This window comes from Rhopilema esculentum, unplaced genomic scaffold, assembly GCF_057945365.1.
Source record: "Rhopilema esculentum isolate cy_ngs unplaced genomic scaffold, ASM5794536v1 HiC_scaffold_37, whole genome shotgun sequence".
NCBI lineage: Eukaryota > Metazoa > Cnidaria > Scyphozoa > Rhizostomeae > Rhizostomatidae > Rhopilema > Rhopilema esculentum.
Window position 1 is genome coordinate 1,365,021 of NW_028300848.1, and position 26,027 is coordinate 1,391,047.

Consider the following 26,027-nt stretch of genomic DNA (forward strand, 5'->3'; position numbering starts at 1 on the left):
ACTCATCCAATATCTTGGGTTGATTCATGGTACTGTAACGTAAAATCTTGTCTCGCGATCGTCAAAATCACCTGTAACTTGAGGTGATGCCGAATATGGCCTACTTTTCGCAAAGGAACACCACTGTGTCGTAAATAAAATCTTGTTTGAAAGATACTTTGTTTTACAGTCAAAACTACTGAATAAAAATCCTAAACAATGTTAAAATCCTAATGATCTGACGTTCAAATAGGCCCACTAAACTTGAATCGGTACTGGAAGTTTGCCATTGTGGCGGAATCGCGGAAACTTATCGGCCAACGGGCGTTGACCTGACTAAACCAACATCCGCAACATAACCGCCATCTGGAAATCGACCACTTTCGCGGTAAAATTTTGGTGCAAATCACGCTTTCTTATTCCTATCAATAAATTTAATGCAAATCCTTCGGGGTCATTAACAGGGAGAACCATCCCTGTTCTGCTAACCGCCATTTTCAAATTAGTGCGGCGTGCATGGTTAACAGGCTTCTCAGTACGTTAATATCAATAGCAAGTTAAAGCATACTTTGCCAATCAAAATTGATAAACTCATGTCGAATGGAAGGTGTAATTTACTTTCTGCTTAGTAATCTCTTTAAAAACCTCAAGACATGTATGTACATACCAACTGAGAGTTTCCCATGAAGTGCGGCAAGTGTGCAGAACAATATAATTTCCAAAACCGATCGACCCATTTTCGTTGTTAGCACGATACTCTTCTGTGATTTCCAAACAGAATGACATTCAATCTTTAAACGATTAACTAAGATGTCTGATTTTCACGATGTGTGCTACTGACAAAAAACCCCTAGAATAACACGGTCAAACCTTCCTCGATCGAAGATACCGCCTACTTGCCTTTATTCTTTTTACCGAACAATTGTTAGCGCCCAGTCCACAAACAGCCATGAAAACAAATGGTGTCTCATGCTACTAATAAGTCATGCTTTTGAAGGAGGGGAATCCTAGAAATGTCAGAAATCTGTTACACTCTTTCTCTGTTAGAACGATTTTTAATCAGAACACGAGCATCAAAATTGGTCATAAGTTAAGAAAAATTAAGTAAAAGCTGAGCTACTGTAAAATGCAATTTTGAACAATGTTTTATCTCAAATTCGAGGACTTTGAATTTCGGTGAATATTCAAATTTATCAGCAAATTTAGGTCTGAACACCTCCCTAGAGCGAAAAAGCTAGCAATCACACTGCTTACATCCTATTAATTTAAGAACAAATAAGAACATTCCAGCCTAAGATTTTCGAAAAAAATTAAGAGCTGAACGTAAATTTACTGGTTCTTACACAAAAGAGTGTAGTGAAAATGAAATAAATTTCTCTTTATATCCGCCCGTACTCTTTGTACGAGTTTTGGATACGGTTAAAACAGATCGCAAACTTTATAGAGGGGTGTAATCTTATTATGTTCAGTTCAGTTTCATATCAAAAATTCATCTGCATGCAAAAATGCAAAGCAGACTAACCTTCTACAGGTGTTTTTAGAAATGTGCCCTGTTCAGGGCCGGCAAAGCTTATATGAAAGGGTAAGGGCCAAAAATTTAGGTTACGAAATTTGTGAAAGGGTTTAGTAAATGGCGCTACCTTAGTCCTTTGTTGGCGGGAAGGCAAAGTTTAGAAAAATAGGACTCTAGGGATGGCCAGAAACTGCATCTAGAATGGATTTTGGCTGAAGGAAAAGAAGAGACAATGTTGCTTCGATTCAAGAGAAAGAATTTTTTGTAAATCAGCATTGAAATGATACATAAATCTACTCTGTTTTTTATCTGATTTGAAAAGCTGAATTTAAAAAGTACCATTCGCACACCAGCTACCTGAAAGGCGTGACACCAAAATCCAGTTATCAGTAACAACTCCCCCAATCCTTGCCCTTGAAATTCGCTCCAGCTGCCGATTCTTCACTTCTTATATTCTCAAAAATTTTCAAGCAGTTTCTTTTCCTTCGACAGCTGATTTTTCTATTTTTGTAACCATTTGAGAGTTTGTCTGTTAGTAGACCTTATGAGTCAGGTTTTGGCCCCAGAAAAAACCGAACTACTTTTTTTAGCATCAAGTTTATTCTGGACCAAGTTATTCGATCAATTGCCAAATATATGCATTGTACAACTTGGAGAATTGCCTATTCCTTCGATCAAATTCCCATATCCAATGTTCTTTATGTCTTCTCCTGTAAAAACCTACTAGCCAAGCTTAGGTAAGGGCATTATTTAAGATAATACTAAGCACGCAAACGTATAAGATGGTTGACTACATTTTTGCAGATTTTCTTTAAAACAAATTATTTTGCTCTAAAGCGAAGGGAAGGTCTCGCAGCCACCGGTCTTGCCCTGGGTCTTGCCGGCCCTGCTGTCAAATAAGATATGTTGTTTAGCAACTTGAATCCATAGGGCTCTGCAGAAGGAGGCAAGCATACCTGAAAGGGATAAGGGGGCAGGACACCCTCTGCATACATATAATTCAACCAAGCTTTTCGTATTTCAGGTAAATTTGGTATCAAACGCCCGCTTGAGAAAGGATATTGTGACGCCCCTGATAAGCGCAAGGCATTTTGTAATCACTCATAAACATTAGAAAGCTGAATCAGGGGCCGTACAAATAGGGAGCCGCAAAAAATTGAGTCCCTTATTTGTAATATGCCTTTTTATGTTTATAGAGACGATAAATGTCCCTTGAAATATGGCGTCCATCTCAATTTGCATTTCTTCATTCACGTCTTCTTGAAATACCTAAATCCTCTTGAAACAGATGACATAATAAAAGTTCGTTGGATTATGTAAGGCTTTCATTGGATGTTGATGAGGTATCCAAAAGACAATGGGCGTGCCTTTGTATATGAGTCAGGATGGTAAACAACGGTACTGAAAACGAAAACATCTTGTTCTGAGAGTGTCCGTTTCCAAGTGAACGCGATGTAGCCTGGTGCCGGGTGACAGTGCGCGAACAAGAAGGCATCCCGTCGCAGTCACAAGCTCTCATGAACGATGTGGTGCGGTGGGAACCAGTGGTGGGAAACTAGCTACGGAGGGTGCGCACGTTCGCAACAACCTTTCCCGGGGCTGGTCGCGACTAACAAATGGCTTTGTTATGATAATAAAATTAATCGAAATTTTTATTGTATATGTTAATTAGATTTATTTCATTCTCACACCACAAAGGTCATTTCTCATAACATCGTATTGTTCTCTGTCGATTTGCGATTTCCTAACTGTGATTTCACAAAGCGGTCCTATATTCTGCCTCAACAAATGCACAGGCTATAGCCCTGTTTACACTACAGAAACTAACCTGGGTTCGCCCCTGGTTAAAACTAACCCAGGTTAGATTTGTGTAGTGTAAACGCAAACTAACCCAGGTTAGCCCCAGGTTGTTAGTCAACCAATCTCGAAAGGTGGGTTCGCCCTAGGTCGAACCTGGGTTAGTTTAGACTAAAGTGTAGTGTAAACGCTACCCTGGGTACCAGACTCACGATATAAAAAAATAGAGAGTCTGGTCTAGTGCGCCCCATGACGCAAACCTGGGGCGAACCTGGGTTAGTTTCTTCAGGACGCATGCGTAGTGGCAGACATGTTGCCGAGTGCAAACAAAGCAAAGCGCGAATGCACAGTTTTCTCATTGTACGAAGCCCGCACTGGGAATAATTGTTTTAAAGTGAATTTATTATATTTTGTAAAGTTCGCAAACACTATACATGTCGACTGCCGCCATTTCGTTTATCCTCACCTTCAATTTGTCTTTGTTACGCATGCGTCGATATCAAACTAACCCAGGTTCGCCCTTGATGCCTCTTATACTACAAAGTCGACAGTTTCCAGCGTAAACGCATCAGGGCTCGACCCGGGTTACTTTTAACCTTGAGCAAACCCAGGTTAATTTGTGTACTGTAAACAGGGCTTATGTATTTATTACTGGGGACACGGTTTCTGGTAGCCAGACCTCTGTCTGGAGCACAGGCTAGGCTTCTGCTCCCAGGCGGCACTCCGTCGACCTGCCTATTTACAGTCTTCCCTTTTTGGCAAATTATTTTCAATAAATTTTGGCTCTTATATTTTCATCGATAATAAAAAACCATATTTTGGGCACTTTGTGAAAATGCTCGGGGTAATTTGGTCTCATCTTGCGATTTAAACGATTCTTGAAATTAAATCAATATCTGGTGTGACAGACAAACTAGGATCATGCATGCCCCAATTGTTTTACGAAGCAAATAATTCAAGAGCTTTTTTTTTTTTTTTTTTTTTTTTTTTATATATATATTCGGTATAAAAACTTACACAACAAATTACCTAAAACAGTACGTACAAACTACTAAACTACATTACAAGGACAGAACCCAGGAGGAGCAATATAACATGACTGCCCCCTGGGATATGACATGTATATGAATATAACTAATAATACTACATATATATAAACTAGATTATAATAATACATACATGGTAAAATACAACATATACATAAACGGGAAATACTGCATAAGTAGGCATACAAAACTATATGAAAAGAGACTTGGTGGCAAGGTAACAGTGACCTTATTCGAATCTACCAGTTGTGTGAATATATTGGAGAGTTAATTCGATTATATTTCTGTTGAGGTTGTTTGGGAGGTCTTTATCGCCATATAATAAAAGTTCTATCAAAACCTCATTTGAAAGATCGTTATATCCTTATGATTGTACTAATTCAAAGACTCTAGCGAGAAGATTTCGTCGTTCAATTTCAAAGGCGGGGCAGAGCAACAAAAAGTGTTCCGTAGTCTCGATACCATCGTTGTTAGGGCACATTGGGTTTATGGAATCCCTAAAATTGTGCTTGAATTTATGAAAGCTTAATTTGCTAAGACCCACTCTAATTTGAGTGAGATAGGATAAACCTATTGGGTCATGAATCCCAAAAACAGAGCTAGCAGAAGGACGGATTTTGGAGATCAACTTTTTTTTAAAGGAAGTAGCCGATGGTGCAAGTCTAATCTCCTGATCTAGTTCATTCCATTCAGCCAGGCAATCGGGATAGAAACTAGACTTGAACTTTTCTGTTCTTGCTCTTATTCGTCCAATGACGTCACGATTGCGAAGTGGGTAATGCGACTGTTGAAGTATTGGAATTGGATCCATTAGATATGCAGGTGTTTGATTATTCATCATTTTGTAAAACAACGTAAGGCGTCTACTCCGGCGTCGGGAACTTAACGATTCCCAACCAAGCTCGGCGTATATCTTCGTTCGCGATGTCCCCCTCCATGCTCCTGTGATGGCTAGAGCAGCTGAGTACTGAACGGACTCAAGCTTTTCCATCAAACTTGACAAAATAACATTACCGCTGGATTCACATGCTTTGGCTGGAATATGATAGATCACATCTCCGTATTCAAGGTGAGGTCGCACATAGAGTTTGAATAGTTCGTTTAGGGTATGTCTGGGAAGGAATTTGGAGAGATGTTTCAGAAGACCGATACCCTTTCTTGCTTTAGAGATCGCTGCTTTGATATGAGCCGAAAAAGAAAGCTTTGAATCCAGAATAATACCTAGATGTTTATGTTCATCAACTTTTCTCACTGGTATGTTGTTAAAACGAATCTCTGGATGGTTGATTTCAATTCGTTTCGTCGAAAAAGTTAATTCAACAGCTTGTTTGTGTGGATCGGGGTTGAAGGACATTTTCCAATCATAGGCCCATTGACTTATCAATTCAAGATCATGGTTCATGTCATTGGCAGCTGAGTTTGGATCTTCCACAACGGTGAACAGCGATGTATCATCAGCAAAAAGCTTGATATTACACTTCATACCAGCAGCTAGATCATTGATATAAACAAGGAACAACAGGGGTCCCAGTATAGAACCCTGGGGTACTCCCGCCGAAACATCTCCCCAGAGAGAATTCTGTCCATTTAGGACAGTTCGTTGTTTTCTATTCTTCAGAAAACTTTCAATAAGCAAAAGTAATTGTCCAGTGACGCCACAACGTTTTAGCTTATAAATAAGGCCGTCATGCCATACCCTATCGAATGCCTTAGAGATATCGAGAAACACAGAGCGAACATCAAGTGGAGGATTACAATCAAAGGCTTTAAAGATAGTATGGGTGATTGAGATTAGTTGGTTAATCGTTGAGTCACCGGGACGAAAACCTGATTGATTCGGATTGAGTAGCTTGCATGACACCAGGTGAGAATATAAAGGATCGTACATGAGTTTTTCAAGAATTTTTCCAAAAATGGGAAGGAGAGAGATTGGTCGATAATTTCCTTTAAGATTTTTCTCGTTTTTCTTGTGAACTGGCACTACATTTGCATATTTCCATCTTTCGGGAAATACACCCCGCCTCAAGCAGTTTTCGAATATAATTTTTAGAGGAGTAACTAGTGCAGCATCGCTTAACTTTACCATTCTGACTGATATTTCATCCCAACCATGAGCTTTATTGGGATTTAGAGACCTTATAATGTTAAGAATCTTTTCCTCAGATATAAGAAGCTCGCTTATGAAAGAAGAAGGAGTTGGAACATTTAGTGGAATTACGCTATCTGTATCAATCGTCGTACACTGGAGAAGGAAATAATCATTGAATATCTGCGCCTTTTCAGTGAAATCCGTTATAAAAAAACCATTTTCTAAAAGAGGTGGTATTATTGGAATCTTAGCTTTGTTTAGGACAGTGTTAATTAAAGACCAATATGTTTTACTAGAAGTCCCAGGGTTGGCTAAGGTGTTTCCTGCTCTAAGGAAGAAATTGCGTTTGGCATCCTCAATCAACTTTGAACCTTCGGATATCATTTGTTTCATTCCTTCTAGCCTGTCATTTGGTTGACCGTTCTTTATGAATTTTCTATAGGCACGATTCTTTTTCCTTAGGAAGGTTTTGACCTTATCTGTTATCCAAGGTGCTTGATGGGGTCTAATCGTTTTAACTTTGTTGGGTATATAATTTGAGTAAATGTTTAGCAGAACTTCATTAAGTAATTCTACTTGCCTATTAGGACACGTCAAGTTGCCAAGGTGCTCTCGCCAGTGAAACATTTCAATGCTTCTCCTAATGGCAGTGAAATTTGCTTTGTCATAGTACCAAATCCTGCGTTTGTAGGGGAGTAGTTTTGCATTTGAAACAGATAGTTGTCCATAGATTATTTGGTGATGGCACTGGTCATGCAAAGAAGGATGAACACCAGACTCAATAAAGAGGTTAGGCTGGTCAGTGAAAATCAAATCAATACAGGATTTGGAATCACCCATCAGATGTGTTGGTTCTGAAATTAATTGATGTAAGCCTAGATCAGATGTTAGTGGCTCGAACAACTTTCCCTCATTATTCTCTATATCATTTTCCCACCATTGAGTTGATCGACAGTTAAAGTCACCCGTAATAATGACACAAAATGGATTTTCAGCATGCATTTTGGATAACATAAGCTCGAAATTCATCATGAAGCTATCAAATTCAGTCTGATTCTGGCTTGGACTTCTATAAACAACGGCGAAAAAGTACTTTTTCCTATTTATACGGATCTCATAAACAATGCATTCGGTTAGGGTCACTAAGTCAGAACGATTTATTGAGGGGAGAGAATCTTTTACGTAAAGCCCAACACCACCTCTTTTCACATTTTGTGGATGGTTTGCTTTAATGAATGAATAGCCACCAAGTGCGAGACCATCTTCATTAACGGTACTATCAAGATGAGTTTCTACAATGGCAATTAAATCGTAGTTGAAAACCGAGTTATATGCTTCAATGAGTGATGCTCTTAAAAAGTCATACGCTGCAATACTGTTCAGGTTCCAACAGCAAAAATCAAAAGTTTCTGGACCAGGATTCATTTCAACATCACCACTGAGCAGGATGCTCCTAAAAACCAGCCACTGTATGTGAAGAATGAGATAGATTATGCAAGCAAGGTTAAAATAGGCATATCGGGAATGAAATTGCTCGAGAGCAAAATATTTATGTCGAACAAGGGTAATGGCAGCACGCGGGATACGCTTGAGAAGTTCAATAGTCACATAAAATATTCAAGAGCTGCAATAAAGGGCGACAGAAGCCTTGGCCCCACTTTTGTCAGCCTTGCCCCCTCTCCACTTTCAAACTCGTGGCATAGAACCTGAGAGTCAATCTGATACACAGCAAAAAGGCTTCCAAAACAAGGATTTCTTTGATAAGTCCTTCGGGCTGACATTGTGAGTGGCGTGGATATGCTTCCAATGGCTAGAACTACCCGCTAGATTTTGACAATACCTTTTGTAAAACCACTTAAAAGGGGGTTTTACCAACGAGAGTTCGTTGTAGGCTGAAATGCTCAAAAATACGGTAACGGCAGATAAAATCAAAATTCTTCTTTTTACCGCAATTATTCGACTAACGACTGAAAACAACAAGTTCGTCAAATAACAGCACGGCTTTAACAGGCACGGCAAAACTGATGAAGCAACCCTTCATGTAGCCTGCGTGCAGACTCCACTGGTTTTCCAACCTACGAGTTTAGTTACATGAATCTAAGTTTAGTTGAATGGAAAGTTTTAGGATTCATGTAACTAAACTCGTCGATTGGAAATCCAGTTGAATCTGCGCGCAGGCTAACCTTCATGTACCCTTAGCAGAGCCTTGAAATAACAATTACGTAATACAAAAAACATATTTACAGACACTGATGCAATCACAGCACAAGATGCAATTCTCACCTGATATTGTCCGGAAGGGAACCCTGCGTCGTAACACTTTTCTAATCTGATCGCTCTTCTCCTAAGATATCAACGAAACCATCTAATGAGACACCATCTAAAGATTTCTAATAAAACTGTGTGTACCAAATTTTTCTGCAACAAATCAATGCATGCCTGAGGAAATAAACATGAATTCATATTTGCAAAGATTATGTTGAGATAAATAGCGCTGATATGGTAGCGGACAACTCCAAGAAGAATATATCACAAATTACATACTGTACATTTGCACCACATGCGAACCTGCACCACAAGCCAAAACTTCCTCGAGTGAGTTCCTTTACAAATTTTCTAAAAATGAAGTATTGATGTGCATTGTGAGCAAAAGCAGAATTGGTACAAAAAGCACTACATTACTAATAATTAGACTAGCTCCAGGCGCGGATCTAGGCCGGTTGCACAGGTTTCAAAAAACCGGTCAAGTTCTAAGAGCTATGTTTCTCTTTAAATATTGTAATAGTGCTAGTTTGGATTTCGTTTGTTTTGCATCCTGTAACCTTGGTAATTTTATCACCGTTCGCACATTCGATTGTTTATAATTCCTTTTGTTTTCTAATTGCACCTTTAGATTCATTAACTATTTCTTTTGGGATTTTTAGTATCATTATTCAGTTTATGTAATTAATCTTGGGACTAATATATTTTGTATTCACTATTATTATGTAAATTTTCGTAGCTATGTAGCATTACAATAAGTTCTTGTTTAGTTATATTTTGGGCGTGTTTCATATAGAGTTAGTTTTTGAGTTGGAGTTGGAGTTGAAGTTGGAAATGGAATTCGGTTAAGAGCGATTAGGTTAAGTTTGATATTTTGTATATTTAGGTTCTCGACGTTTCACTTATGTGGCAAGATGCTTGTGAAAGATCTTGTCGACATGAAGTATGGATTTATAGAATACGTATTTGCATTTATAGAATCGCGCGTGATGATTTATTGATTGTGCATTATTATAGTATAGTTTGAACGGACAGTGCTTGTGAAAGACTGTGCCTGTTAGAGAAACATTGTGAAGTTTATAACCTTTCGCGGAAAGATCACATGATCGGAAGATGGACGTTTGAAACATTATTTATTCGTCTTTTTGTCTCAATTCTCATTGAAGGACTAGTTTATATCGACGGTAACGATAGGGTGGATGTATTCGTTTTGACTAAAATAACCCTATTACATTTGGTGTCAGAAGTGGGATATACATTCGAAACGATACTTGAAATACAGTATTCGAAGGTGCTGGAAACAGACCCGAACTCAACGCGACGAAACTCAGCTCGGACAATCATTCAGGTTTTCACTTACTAAAGGCGACACCTATATGTCATTGGAGCATACCAAGGTGAATACCCTAAAACAGTATTTGAAGAATCTGCACGCGGAAAGAGCATGTATTTTATCGATGGAAGGCGACGAACAACTGTTCAAAGAGACGATAGTTCGTATACCCTAGATACCATCCAGAAATGCATTTGGCTAACATTTAACTCACTGGACTTGTCATTTTAACACTAACGGACAGATAATTTCGGACAGTCGTTTATTTATAGTATTTTTATATAGAATCGAGGACGATTCCTTTTTTCAAGATGGGGAGGTATGTAATAGTGCTAGTTTGGATTTCGTTTGTTTTGCATCCTGTAACCTTAGTAATTTTATCACCGTTCGCACATTCGATTGTTTATAATTCCTTTTGTTTTCTAATTGCACCTTTAGATTCATTAACTATTTCTTTTGGGATTTTTAGTATCATTATTCAGTTTATGTAATTAATCTTGGGACTAATATATTTTGTATTCACTATTATTATGTAAATTTTCGTAGCTATGTAGCATTACAATAAGTTCTTGTTTAGTTATATTTTGGGCGTGTTTCATATAGAGTTAGTTTTTGAGTTGGAGTTGGAGTTGAAGTTGGAAATGGAATTCGGTTAAGAGCGATTAGGTTAAGTTTGATATTTTGTATATTTAGGTTCTCGACGTTTCACTTATGTGGCAAGATGCTTGTGAAAGATCTTGTCGACATGAAGTATGGATTTATAGAATACGTATTTGCATTTATGGAATCGCGCGTGATGATTTATTGATTGTGCATTATTATAGTATAGTTTGAACGGACAGTGCTTGTGAAAGACTGTGCCTGTTAGAGAAACATTGTGAAGTTTATAACCTTTCGCGGAAAGATCACATGATCGGAAGATGGACGTTTGAAACATTATTTATTCGTCTTTTTGTCTCAATTCTCATTGAAGGACTAGTTTATATCGACGGTAACGATAGGGTGGATGTATTCGTTTTGACTAAAATAACCCTATTACAATATTGAATTTTTGATCTAAATTTCAATTGCAACAATTGCTGCATTTCTCCCTGACTGACTACAGTTTTTCTGTTTATATACTGAATTGAACCTTCACAAGAGTTTGACAGAGTTCCCAGCTTTCTACCTTATCTTTTATCTCATTCAAAATCGAGCAAATCAGCAGCCATTCGATGTGACAGCTTGGAGTATGCTATCTATGCGCCAAATTGAAACCGGTGGCTATTGTTTTCTGAAAACCTGTGAAAACCGGCGCCCATATATTTCCCTTATGCGAGAAAAACCGGTGACTAAAAAGCATACTCGACATCGATATCCATAGCTCGAAAGGATGGACGCTTTAAAACAAAATTATACAACATGGAATACGGATGCAATAAGAATCTGAGGTTTTTATATTAAGGGGAGTTGACGTGTTTTCTCGGAAAAATTCATGAAAATTAGAATCGAAGTTGCAAGAAGAGGATCAAAGGCCATGCTGGATGGAGTAAAATTTTGACATATTAGATGAAAGTGTGGACAAAAACACAGGGCTGTAATGGGATAAAGTACACCAAAACTGGTCAAAAATTTGGCTAGATCCGCGCCTGAGCTGAAAAGAGTTTATCGGCCAACATTTTCGCTTGCCACGATAGTAACTGGCAAATCATTCACCGAGCTAGTAGCCTATGTGCAGACTCAACGGATCGGTTTACTACTCGACAGTTCTTTGTGAGAGACTTGAGTCTGCACGCAGGCTACGTGTGTTATGCTACCAACAGTTATAGCTTCTGAATTTCCGATCAAAATGATGGTCAAACTACTGAGTCTACCATGGGATATTAGTCCACAGTCTTTCAAAGAAACAAGGGTAGACACAGACATTAAGTGTTTACATTTGTGGTCATCTTTTCAGGCATAGAAAAATCTTTATCTCTTATTTTAGTGTTTTATTTCATTACAGAAAAAAACAAGCGTTTGAGTTGAATGTGAAAAATATCATTGTTTGCGTCTACAGTTTCCTGCAACACGGGCGTTGCGGCTACTAGAAAAAAAACAGGAGCCAGCCATAAAGGGGCCAATAATTTCCAGATAGCAATTTTCTTGCTATGGGTGCAAGCAGGGGCGGATATAAGCAACAATGATTGGGGGTGTTAGGCACTAATTTTGGTGTCACACCCTTCAAGTCACTGGAAAATGATAGAAACGCCCATTTTTGAAATTTGGTTTTTAACTGTGGCGTAGCCAGGTTTGGAAGATTGGTAGGCCAAAGAGGAAAATGATTTTTACCGAATGAAACAAAATTTACCGAAGGACACAGAACTATTGGCGGAGTGTCGCAAATTTTGCGACAATTTTGATTTTCGGACGGAACCCAGGAGAAGCAATTTATCAAGACTGCCCCCTGGGATATGACATGTATCTTAATATGACTAATAATAAAACTATAACACTACATATTATAATGGTCGAGGTTTATACCTAATATATAATTGATTGAGAAGTTTGGTATGGAGTCAAGCTGGATAGTCATTAACATTATTAACAGATCAGTGTTAGCATGAAACTGAAGATCAGGCACGCCAGAGGGGGTGGGCTATAGCCCCTTCACATTTTTGCTGCAGTATGATATTCAGGTTGTTGCATAAAAGATAATGGTGGAAAAACTACCATGAAAGTTTACTATCCCCAACCCCAAACTCTGCTCAGGCGTCCCTATCCATCCTGTTGCAAAACGTGAGATATGAATGGGTCCTATGTTTCAAAATCCTTTTCTTTAATATTGTTTCCTAAAATGTCATTTCACATGACCCTCAAGACTCAATACTACCTTGACATTGCATACTAGGAAATACCAATAACGGACTGGAATCGTAACATGAAATTTCGAAATTCATGGCAGAATCAGCCAAGTGCACCTTGAGATCTTTGCTATAAATTCGAGCATCTGTCTTGCGTAAATGATTCTGCCCGAACAAAATAGGCCATGTCAAATTAGGAACAACAAGCATTGTAAATATAACTGATCGACCATTTTCCCATACAATAGGGACCTCCATGATACCTACAGCATGTAGATTGGAGGTAGGCCCAGCTACCGAAACGGGGACGTGCTGCTCAAGTTTAGTGAATTTGAGATTGGGATGCTGACGGGCTACGTGCGCAGCATGTTTTTGACTTGCTAGGGACACCGAGCAGCAAGTATCTAAAGGCAATGGAAGGGAAAGCCCCGCGGAAGTAACCTTAGTCCACAAGATGTTTTTATCCGCAAGACGAAGGGCCGAAAATGTAAGATTACTTGTAAGGGCGGATATGGCAGGCATACTGTAAAGTGGGTCTTGCGGCGTAGCCTCGGGGAGGTGGGTGGAAGTTGAAAAGGGGAGACGTTTTTCTACCTCCTGTGCAATACAAGCAGAGGGATCCTGTTTTAAAGATGCAAGAGATTCATTAAATACGTACTTTACTGTATCAACGATAAAGGCATCACGATCTGTGTTAATATCTGCATAATTGCTATGAATTCGAGATGATACAGAATAGCGAGACTCAGGAGGAGAAGTACGAGTATCATGTGAATTACGTTTAAAGGTGCCTCGTGGCTGTAAGTGATTCTGGCCACGAGAAGGCTTGTTACGTGTGGAATCGTGAAAATTATGTAAGAATTTCTTACAATTAGACTTGGAACATTGCACGCATGTATGAATAAAGCCAAACTTACATCGGTTATTAGGTAATTCACAATGAGCTTTATGAAATTTATTAAAGTACCAGCAAATTTTTGTACCCGAGTGTCCAGAATTTAAGTTTTGCTGGACTGGAGAAGCTAATTGCGTAGTAGCGGTAAGGAGAGATTCCGGCTTCCATGGAGTGGGCGTGTCTCGAGGCGAAAGGACGTGCTGAACTGACTCATATCGTTTTGCAGCTTCGATGGCAGCAGTCAGATTGGGAAAAGGAGAATCACGACTGAGAAGTTCCTTGGATAAAATAGGAGAAAGTTTCATAATGAAGGCATGAATGAGTTCCATGTCACCAGTGTGTGGGTTGGAAGAACGATGGATACCAGGAATGAGCCTTTCGAGGGAGTGCTGGGTTACCAGAAAACGGTGTGCAAAATCGGAAACAGACTCGCCAGGACTCTGGTGCATGGCGTAGTACGTGGCAAGAAGTTCTCGGATACGTTGTTCTTTGGGTAAACCACGGTGGGCTGTAAGAGTGGCCAAACATTGATCGTAAAGAGTCATGAATTCGTCTGAAGTCCGTGTAGAAGAAAATTGAATAGTATTTTCGGACTCGAATTTGCAGACGATGTCGAAGGCTCTGGCGTCTTTTTGACATTGTTGCTTTAAATAAGTCAACCAAAATTTTGGAGAGACACCAGAGGAGGAAAGGATGTGTGTGAGCTGCTCTATGAAACGATCTAGAGGTTCCCTGCCTGTAAACTCCGGTAGAATTAATTGTGGGAGACGTAGTGTAGAGCTGCTTGAATTTTGTGGACGAACGGAGAGAGACAGGTCAGCAACAGCTTGCGAGAGGCTTTGTAACTGTCGTTGCGTTTCGGCAGTGATTTCTTTTGTGGTATGTTGTTGGGATTTCACCACTTCGGCAAGACCACCAACAAGACCAACAACTTCTTCGATAGTGGACGTGACTGACGGTTATTAACCATAAATGGAGAACCGTGTCAATTTTTGTAGCGGTTATTTATCCATAAATGGAGAACCGGGTCCAACACCAATTTTTGTAGCGGGATCTTTCTCGAAGAAGTGAGACGAAGAGAAACGAACTTCGTTTATGTTTTCTGCTTCATCATCGAAATCAAAAGTCCTATAACTAACTACGTGCTGAAATATATATCCTTAAGTTAAGTGCGTCATAAGTAACATGATAACGAGGTTAATACTGAAAAGGAGAATATTCCTATTACAATTCGAGGGGGGGGGGGGGGGGGGTGGCAGCCTCAGATGGCAAAACTCATCAACTTGAGGAGTTCCAACTTGAGAATTCACAGTAGCAGTGGGGGCTTATTCGTGGGGGGGGCTTATTAACAATTTTTATTTCTAGGATGGGGGCTTATTTGAGGGGGGCTTTTTGAGGGGGGTCAATTCGAGGATTTACGGTAATCCAACATTGGCGGTTCTGTTGTCCGGCGGGTGGAAACTCATGTTGGAGAATTTTATTTCAGGGGTGGGGGGGTCTGTTTTGAGTGAACCTCCCTTAAAACATAAAAACGTGCCTAAAGATGTTTAGTAAAAGCGTTGTTGTTTCTTTTACTAACTAAATTTTGTGTTAGTTTATATATATATAACTTCTCACCTAGGTGTGTGCAGAAGCAAAGAGTTGAGACGACTTGTTTTTCTCTGTATCTGAACTCGATTAATCATTTTAACTATCTACACAACTATAATAAAACAGCTCTCATTATAGGGGATTAACTAAAACAAAGCGAATAGAAAAGCTAGGCTAAAAAGCGAATGTAAATACAATAGGAATATAAGCTGTTGTGCGTAAGTGCAAATATGTGGCTGAGTATATGGCTGTAAGTGCAAATAAAATGTCGTATTATAAGTTCACTATAGATGCTTCTGATATTCGATCTAGATCAGCCAACTTCTAAGGGCTACTTTACAGTCAAAAATATGTTGAATCGCGAAATTCACAGAATTTCGAAAATTAGACCAATTGTGAAAGATGGGCTAAGTCCATTGCAAAATGACTGAAATATGGCTTTCTCAGTCAATTCGCCATACATTACGTACAAAAAATTCGGTGCCAAATATCCCGGTGAATTTATTTTCGGTGGAAAAAATTTCTGGGTAAATTTCGGTGAAAATTTGAAAATTTTCGGTGGAAAGAAAGAAATTTGGTTAGTTAAGAAATAAACACATTTTGTAAATCACCTTCAACATAAATTAACTGGAAAGCAATCGTAAAAATAAAAAAAATCAAACATTCCATATCAGCCAGCCAAATAAACGGAACTGAAGAGAAGGCAAGAATTTTTTCGGCTGCTGCATCTCAAGTTGCGAATTGGACCTTCGAAATTCTATTCTGTTGAGGAAATAAGTATGAATTTAGGTCGAATTGGCACACCTATGACAGTCTGGCTCAGGTATTCTGCGGCTCGTATTTTTATCAATTGTATAAAGATACACACATGTACAAGGAATGAAAGGTAGAAAAAAATCCAGCTTGTCCTAGGATGGGAGCAGAAAGGGCCTGTGTAAAAAATGTGGGTATTCAAGATTTGTAAAAGAAAGTTGAAATTAGCAAACTTCACTTTTTAAATTGAGAATAGAGAGAAAAGTTTACAACTTTTTCTTTCGCCTCTTTTATCAAGCAAATATCATGATTTTAGCCTCAAACCAGGAACTGCAACTTAAAACCGTCCTTGCATACACACCACAGGTTTACCCCTCTGTCTTAATGACGTTGGATTTCAATAAAACGACTAAGGAGGTTAGGAATAGTGCTTTATTTATGCTACATGTATGATATTTGTCTGTACTAACAATATTGTTTCTGGGAGAAGGAAGAGAGGAAGGGTTAAGCTTGGGTTCTGTCCATTCGCAATTAATAACTGTAATTTATCAATTTGTTGCTGTGATTTATTAATGTTATTGTAATTTTTTGTTGCAATTAGGTTAGAGGCTATCTTGGCTTAGATAGTATATTAAAGAAATGTATTTAAGGTACCATCAAGTACGCATTGATAATCAGAATGAACTAGAAAGCATAAACAACGCGATGATGTCAGCTCTTTTTACAATATCGGATTGTGTCAGTTTGTTGAGAGGGACTATCAAAATGGGGAACATACTGGTTGGCTTCATCATTCTCACGGTTTCGTTCAAAGGCATCCAAAGAAGAAAACAAAGGGAAAAGGCCATTTGCCAAGATAACAAAACGAACCAAATGATAAGAAGAAAAAATATTGAACTGTAAATTCGTTGAGATACTTATTAAATTATTTTAGTTCAGTTTAGTAAAGATACTTTTAGTTTTCTTTAAGGTTTTGTTGACAAAACTTTACAATTTTAAAAAGAAATGATTAGGACGTTTTACGTTCTTACGTCTTTACGGCCTAGAAAGAAAAGTTGAGTTAATATGACTTACGTTCTTACCTCTTCTTCAGCATGAAGAAAAAAATGATGATAATGAGAACAATGGCAGCATGACACCAAAGACGATTCCAACAATAGTTCCATCGCGCGTAGATCTTCCACCATTATCTACAAAAGTGACATAAAATCTCAGATTATACACTGCTCCCACCCTGAAATATATCTTTGCATAAATTTTAGACTTGAAAGTAATAGTGAAGTTGTCTGGCTGCACATCAAAGAAAATCAACTGAGACCGAGGGTTGGTTAACCAATTTCAAAAATTTGTTTTCTTGGGCCTACTGTCCACAACATGGGAAGTATTCTGATTTCAAGTAGATGACATTTCACCAACGCGTCTAAATGTTGCCCACAACGAATATGTTTTCAAATCCCCCATCTACAATGCAATGACAAAATTTTAGCCATGTGTAGGTGCTTTTTTGGCGAATATTCAAATTTGTCAGCAAGTAAAGGACATCTTGCTCACTTTGAGGCAACTGAGGCCTAAACACCTCACTAAAGCGAAAAAGCTACCAATTTCACTGCTTACACCTTATTAATTTAAAACAAATTAAAAACATTCCAGCCTTAGATCTTCGAAAAATTAACAACAGTCAGCATGAACTTTATCGTACTGTTTCTTATAAAAAAAGAGTTTATCTCACTCATGTGTTTTCTCGCAAGGCTAGTTTATTCTAAAAGGCCATTATCAATCAGAAACCTTTGAGCAGTTTAGAAATTTAAAGTAGTAACAAAGTTTGTTGTCACGCTATATGTCACGCTTAATCCAACAAAGTTTAAAAATAACATGATGACGTCATCGGTGACGTCATCACTATCGAACATATCGAGGCTTGTTAGGGTTAGGATTAGGGATAAAAATCCATCAAAGCTTTGGAGATAATAAAATGCAAAATCGATTAATGTAGTCTGCATCTTAGGAGGGTTCATCTTCTGATGAGATTTCTTGGAAGCATTGAATGCTGTAATGAAAGGAAGTGGATTAGAAGAAGCCCTTGAAGAAGTTTATGGGAAGAGCTGTTCCCCATATCCTTTCTGGGAAGGCTGTGTCGAGAGCGCTTAGAGGACACATCCTTATCGAGTCTGCATTGGTTTGCAAATTAATGACACAATTGATTGCATCTGGACAAGAGAATCGTGATAGCTGTGAAGAGATGGAACGTCCTACATTTGAAGAAGCGACAGTGAAGATTGAGGACTTGTGCTCTGATTTTGAAAAATTGAAAAATGAATTCAGAGAAAAGCATCACCGTGACATCAATATGCAATGATTCCCAACCCTCTCAAAGCTTACGTTCAATCTCGAAGCGTACAAGAAGTACCTCGCTAAAACGTCTTGGACATTAAAGTTATGGTTGCAATATTTGAATTACATCGCCGTGGTAAAAATATTTATTCGTGCGGAGAGAACTGGTGACTGGAATTTGCATTTGATGTCTTTGAACAAAATGCTGAACTTATTCGCTGCTACAGCCCATGTTAACTATGCTACATGTGCAAGATTGCATCAACAAAACATGCTTGATTTGGAAAGCTCTCATCCTTAGGTCTATGATCAGTTTGCAAGAGGCAATCTGCACACTGTCAGGCGCAGTGAGCAATTTTGGTCAGGCTTATGGATGGATTTGGACATTGAACAGGTGATGATTAGAGCATTGAAGAGCAACGGTGGGCTGACGCGAGAAAGAGGTATTTCGGAATCTACTCGCCAGTTATGGATCGGAAGTATCCATAGGTGTGCAGACATACCCAATGCAATGAGTGAATCGACTGGCGCATATAGGAAAACAAGTGAACAGCATGTTCAGTTAGGCCCAAGCAGAGAGACAATAAAGATCTTACGTTAATCAAAGAATAGTTTGATCGCCACAACCCTTTTGGTGAAGACGGGCAACATCTTAAAAGTCTTTCAACTGGCTTGATGGTGCGAGCATCAAGAGAAAAGAAAGAGTTCAAACATTTGAAGATCTCTTACCTAAGACGAAAATGGGGAACAATACAGTGACCATCAATCCAACTATACTGTTTAGCCGTTTGTCTGCCTTGGCTAACTTCCAAAGTAACATTACTGAAAACTTCTGCTATGAGCTAACTCTAGAGCCGACGTCACTCTTTAAACAAGGTATGATGAGAAAATCGACTAAAGCTGTTCTTAGAAATCACTTACTGGGTACAGAGAATGCAACTATCCCGACTACAAATGACGTTTGCGTGGTTGATGGTGATGCATTGCTCCACAAAGTCCACTGGCCAAAATCAACGTATTCTGAGGTGCTTGAGCAGTACATTGCATTTGTAAAGCAAAGATTTGGGAATTACACTTGCGTTAACGTTGTTTTTGATGGATACTTAGACAGAATGTCAACAAAAGGTCAGGAGCCTCTTCGTCGAATGAGCAAAACGCCAGCTAGATTTGAAATCACTGAAAGCTCAAAAATTACTTGTAGCAGGGAAGCATTTCTGGCGAACATAGATAACAAGGATAGGCTGATTAAGTTGCTTTGTACTCGGTTAGAGAGGGAAAGGTTTGTCGCAGTTCAAAGTAATGGAGACGCGGATATCTCAATTGTGAAGACTGTCCTTGAGTACGCAGAAACTGGTAGATATGTTAGTGTGATGGAAGAAGGTACGGATATATTGGTTCTCATGATGAGCCACTGGAGAGATGGATTGGGAGAATCGTTTTTTGGAACAGAGAAAAAGGAAAAGAAAAGGCGACATTCAAAATTGTTATACTGGAGCATGCGGGACCTTTTATCAACACAACAGTACCAAGAAGCACTTCTTTCTGCTCATGCTTGGAGTGGCTGTGACACAACTTCAGTTATGCACCAAAAAGGTATAAAACTGAAATAATAATAGCATGATAGCTTTGTACTGCATTACCTATAATGACATACCTTGCAGTTGATATTAGGTACTAGTAATACTACAATGATATGCCACTGTTCATCATTTAGAAAACTGTTATTAGAGCACTCTGTTTGTTATAGGGAAGCTGAAAATCCTGAAGCAGTTAGAATCGAGAGAAGGTGAATACTTGAGATATCAAAACAATTTGGGAATTTGTCAATGACTCAGCAAGAGATCGGAGAGGCAGGTGTTCAACTGGTGGTTACAATGTAAATACATTTCTTTTTAAGATATTTAATAAGCTTCTGAAATAAAATATCAAGCAATAGTATCACCAATTTGAATCAACTAACTGAATTTTGCACACTTTATTTTCCAGCTACGGTGGCAAGAAATGTGACTCGTTGGCTAGTATACGACATACCAAATACATTGAAATGGTTACAACGAGCAATGTAGTAGAACCAGATAATCTTCCTCCAACTGGAAGAGCGACATACTACCATGCTTTACGAGTGCATCTTCAGGTTCATGACGTTTTTTCTCTATTTAATAAAATTATGACAATTCAAATAACTGATGTGGACGATATAACCAACACTGTTTTTATTCCTTTTCTAATTAATAGTTAATTTAAGTAGGAAAATGACATATTAGCTTCTTTATTTTATTCACAATATGAAATCAATTCCCAAAATTTTTTTGAACTTCCAGGTACACAGTGGAAGCATTTAGACCTTTGCTGTCTAAACCCGCAAGACTGGGGATGGAAAATGGAAGACGGTATATTTCAGATTTCTGTCGTGCAATCTATAAAAACTAATCACAACAATCCCAGGCCAATCTAGTGCAACATCTCGACCTAAGTCCAACAAACAACGTTTGGAACAAAATGTTGCACTAGTTTAGCCAACCATGTTAGACTTCGTTGGACGATGGCAAAAAAGTTGGTTTTGGCAAAAGAGTTGCATGATGTTTGGCGATCTTGACGTAAGTTAACTTTGGTTAAAAATGTTTAATATTCTTTGATGATTTTGGAACTGTTTCACAAATTCATCCAACATTTCTGATTTTAACTGCACATTATCCACTGCAACATTTTTCTACTCAAACTTGTGAAGCAAGGCAGTTCGATTCATTCCAAAATAACAACAAATAGCGAAAGCCAAAAATAGTCAAATGCTGGTTGAGGTGTTCAAACGGATCAATTTTTTCCCAACAATACATTCAACACCTATTTGGAACTAGAGGTAACTTGTGACATACAATTATTGGGTAAATGTTGGATCGTTCAAACGGGTTTTAAATCACATTGTTCTAAAAAGTTGTGTACCTTTGGAACAAGATATTTGAGTGGTGTGCAAAATATTTTGACTTTCCTTGACAGTGTTTGGAGCTCTCGATACCTATAAGCACCATACAGCAGAAAGAAGAGACAACAAACTGACCAAAATATTTTGGCACAAAAAACCCCCTTGGTTTTATCCGGACTGTCCTGTAGGACCCTTCAGCGTATGCCCCTTTACCAACAGCGTTGTATGCAGAGATACGAATTCTATATTCTTGGTCGCGATTCAAATAAAGGAAAGTGTATTCAAGAAAGGGGCTTCCGTCTGTGACGGTCATATTTCGCACTGTCTCTGTTCTATTTGGGTAAAACAACTCCACAAGATAATTGGATATTCCTGAATAGCCCGGACTGGCAGGCTTCCTCCATCCGATTCTAATAGATGTATACGTTGATTCAATCAATCGTACTTCCACTGGAGCAGTTGGGACGTCTGATAGAGAGAAACAGCGAAAATGATTATCCAAAAAATCTTTTGGTGATACAAAACTTAAAAATGACTTTGAAAAATTTTTTTGACTCATACTAAAGCTTTTCGTCTGACATTCTTAAGATTATAAAACGTCGGAACATAGATCGAAAAAACTATACTCTAGGAAATATATAAACCCAGTTGCTGATCAAAATAGGCCAATCAGAAACGCGAGCACATGACAGTTGAGGTTGCCCAATCAGTGCCGCTTGCCTGTGGAAATTGTTAGCAATGGAGTCATAAGGTGAAAAAAAACTCCTTCTGTCTACACAATATAGGTTTTTTCATGTTTATGTGATAGATTCCAAAACTTCTCGATAGAACGACGATCAGGCTTTACCAATAATCCAAGACATGTCACCATTATAGTTTTTTGCACAATCTGGGTTTTCCAGTAAATGCTGCCCGATAGCAGAATCGCATGTTTTGGTTGTTGTTTTACATGCGACAAAACAGAAAACATAAACAACAAAATAATGTCCGCTATTTACATTGTCAAAAGGTATTCGAAAAGCAGAGAAATTAAACTATAGAAAAGGTTGGATGGAGTGGTCAAAAGTTTGAATCATGCGCATGCCTAGAAAATGAAATGCTGGGTGAAATGTTGGATGGAGTGGTCAAACGCATCCAACATTACATCCAACATTGAAAAACAAAATTTGTTTTTGACCGTGATCAAACATCATCCAACATCGATTTGCAAATGTTGGGTGACCCAACATGGGTGGTCAAACGCATCCAATATTTCGTCCAACATTGGTTTTCTGCATGTTGGATGAAATGTTGGTTGCGTTTGACCACTCCATCCAACATCTTTTTTTCTAGGCATGCGCATGATTCAAACTTCTGTATTGTTATTTGAGCCGAGGTGAATCCAGAGTGATTTGTGAGCAACTTTTTTTAAAAGTTATCGAGTGAAAAATGTAAAGCAAAAGCAAAGTGCAGAATGAAATAATCTAACAATTAATAGCTGGGGAAAGGGTGTCGGATTAGGATGAACGTAGCACTGACGAGGAGAGTCACAGCAGGGATGGCGATCTAGATTTAGGCGTAGTCCTAACGGGAAGCTTTACGTTTCAACGTGTTGTTTTCGAAATCAGCTATCATTTTTCACTTTTATCTTACGTGCCTTTTTATCTTCTGTAAACAAGTGCTGCAAACATGTCGCTGCGCAGGCGATGCACGGTGATGGAAATGTTGGATGAAATGTTGGATGAAATGTTGGATGAAATGTTGGGCGAAATGTTGGATGAAATGTTGGATGAAATGCTGGATGAAATGTTGGATGAAATGTTGGATGAAATGTTGGATGAAATGTTGGATGAAATGCTGGATGAAATGTTGGATGAAATGTTGGATGAAATGCTGGATGAAATGCTGGATGAAATGTTGGATGAAATGTTGGATGAAATGTTGGATGAAATGTTGGATGAAATGTTGGATGAAATGTTGGATGAAATGTTGGATGAAATGTTGGATGAAATGTTGGATGAAATGTTGGATGAAATGTTGGATGAAATGTTGGATGAAATGTTGGATGAAATGCTGGATGAAATGTTGGATGAAATGTTGGATGAAATGTTGGATGAAATGTTGGATGAAATGTTGGATGAAATGTTGGATGAAATGTTGGATGAAATGCTGGATGAAATGTTGGATGAAATGTTGGACGAAATGTTGGATGAAATGTTGGATGAAATGTTGGACGAAATGTTGGATGAAATGTTGGATGAAATGTTGGATGAAAGGTTGGATGAAATGTTGGATGAAATGCTGGATGAAATGTTGGATGAAATGTTGGATGAAATGTTGGATGAAATGTTGGATGAAATGTTGGATGAAATGTTGGATGAAATGCTGGATGAAATGTTGGATGAAATGTTGGATGAATGTTGGATGAAATGTTGGATGAAATGTTGGGCGAAATGCTGGATGAAATGTTGGATGAAATGTTGGGCGAAATGTAGGATGCGTTTGACCACCCGCTGAAAAATATCAACGAACTTTCTAATTTTTTGGGAATAAATGTTGGATGCGTTTGACCGGGGCTTTAAGTAAGTAAGTTTTCTGGCCGTTGACAAATTGGAAAGCAGCGAATTCTTATGAATGAGTTTCTTTTCGGCCTTTTGTGTCTACGTCTCTCTAGAACAGAAGTTTTGACAACCTTATCGAAACCGTAATCATTTAATTTTTTAGTAAGCAGTTTTTTACGAATAAAGGACGTAACTGCATTTTCTAACGCATAAGTAGATATTCGATGGCAGAAATTACTAAAAAATTTAATGAAAAGCTAAAAAATGAACAAGGTCAGATAGGTTTACGCTGGTTGTATCAAAAACAAGAAAAGGATTTTCTAATGAATGTTTCGGTTTAGACAGCTGCACATATGCATCAAAACAGTTCACTGAAAACTTTTGGACTAAAAATGTGTTACTTACGACCAACTTGAACTTTTACTTCCGTTGATATCTTTCCTGCAGGACCTCCATCAGCAACACATCTTACTTTGGTCACACCTTTTTGAAGATTGTAAAAACGCAAACGACTGCTTATTGGGAGGCTTGTAAAATTCCCGGTTACCTCAGCATTTTGCCCAACTTGATTATTTTCATCATCGTAGGTGCCACATGACAGCTTCGGAACAGGGTTGCCATAAACATAGCAAGTTGAGCTTAAAGTTTCGCCTTGTCTCAGTGCAAAAATAGTTTGACCAGTAGAGGACGTTGTTCCTTCAATCAAGCAGTTTCGGAACTCAGGTACCTCTGGAATAAATATTCATTAAGAATTAAGAAGACATTGTGTTAACAAATGCAAGTGTTACCCAGAACAATTTGGGCTGTTTCAGTTCCTTATATAGTCCCCGGAGTCCAGAGTTTGCTTCTAAAAAGGTCTTACGTCACGAATGGAAAATTACATTTTGGTGTTCCACAGGGATCTTTCCTTGGACCTCTCCTATTTATAACTGGTATCGACGAGTTTCCCTTTGATCTAAAAAGCTGCCAGGTAAACAGGATCTCATCTTCTACAAAGAGTATCAACGACTTGAAGAGGACGCTAAGAAAGCGCCTTTTCTTTGATAAAATCTTCATACTTTCTTCTGACCAGTCTTAGCAAAATCCATCCGATTATGTTTGGGCATATCTATGTGGTCCTTTTTTTAGCCAGGGTTGGCTCTATAAACTTACAGTTACTGCAAAGCACAGTAGAAGAGTATTTTCGGTTGTAGGGATAAAGTTAGATCAACTTTCAAGGGAATTATTTCCCTAGATCTTTACAGTTATTTTGGATTCGATTTAGCTTTCAGAATTGTAGAGCAATATCGCGTAACTGCTTGAATATTCTATTTAAGCATGGAATTTGGTTACCACTTCCAGAAATGTCGCGAGTAAGAATAAAATGGAAAAAGCGATCCAAAGCCAAAGACAACAAATTTATAGATATAAAATTAACCACAATTTTCACATCATATTGTTCCCTAGATCAAACGAAAAACCAAGTCTAGTCCTCTAGGGGCAATTAATTCTATGCTTAAATATCTATTGAATACTCTAACGCAAAACAATACGATCCAAAACACCACAAGCAAAAGACAAGAACAAACAACGCAAAACATCTCTGAACATTAAGACCCCGTTTACACTGTGCCGGATAAAATTTATCCGCATAAAAGTTGTTCGGATTGATTTGCATTTATGTACACTGTGCCGCACAAATTTTGTCCACTTTGCCCTCCCGTTTACACTGTGCCGGATAACTGCAGACACACGACCTAAATCATGCACAGAACGCCCAAAATGAAGTCTTCTCTGGGCAACAAAGTAAAAACAAAATTCCCGCCAACGTAAAAAGACTTCATTCTCTCTTCATAATCTTTCATCTGCTTCTCTTTTAGACCAAAGCCAAAGATATTTTCAATACAAATTAGGCATAGTTTGTTTTAATAGATTGTTCTTGAAACAAAATGACACTGAACTAGCAACGAAAGTAGGGAAAGCTGACAAGGATGCCAATTTTACGTGGACTGGCAAGATACTGCATTTTTAACACGAGTACTTATCGACAACAAGGCAGCCAAGATGGCGAAAGGTCTCGATTGGGAGACAGTGAAAACTAAATTGGATGAAATAGCCAATCGCTTTCGAGCAAGATACGATGTGGATAAAATTTATCAGGATAAAAGCGTTTACACT

General features: G+C 38.4%; 1 protein-coding gene across 4 annotated transcripts in view; it reads right to left on the reverse strand.

Moving 5' to 3' along the window:
* Positions 1 to 13,400: 13,400 nt before the first annotated feature.
* The window catches only part of LOC148957140 (uncharacterized), a 28,933-nt gene continuing 16,306 nt past the window's right edge, over positions 13,401 to 26,027 (reverse strand). For 2 of the 4 annotated variants that reach the window (XM_089115858.1, XM_089115859.1), the window contains 3 exons: positions 24,276 to 24,599; positions 21,351 to 21,798; positions 17,162 to 17,269 (listed from right to left, as the gene is read on the reverse strand). In XM_089115858.1, coding sequence (XP_088971984.1) covers positions 17,266 to 17,269; positions 21,351 to 21,798; positions 24,276 to 24,599 — 776 coding nt within the window. In that variant the 3' untranslated portion in view covers positions 17,162 to 17,265. The other 2 variants (XM_089115860.1, XM_089115861.1) reach the window with 2 other exon arrangements.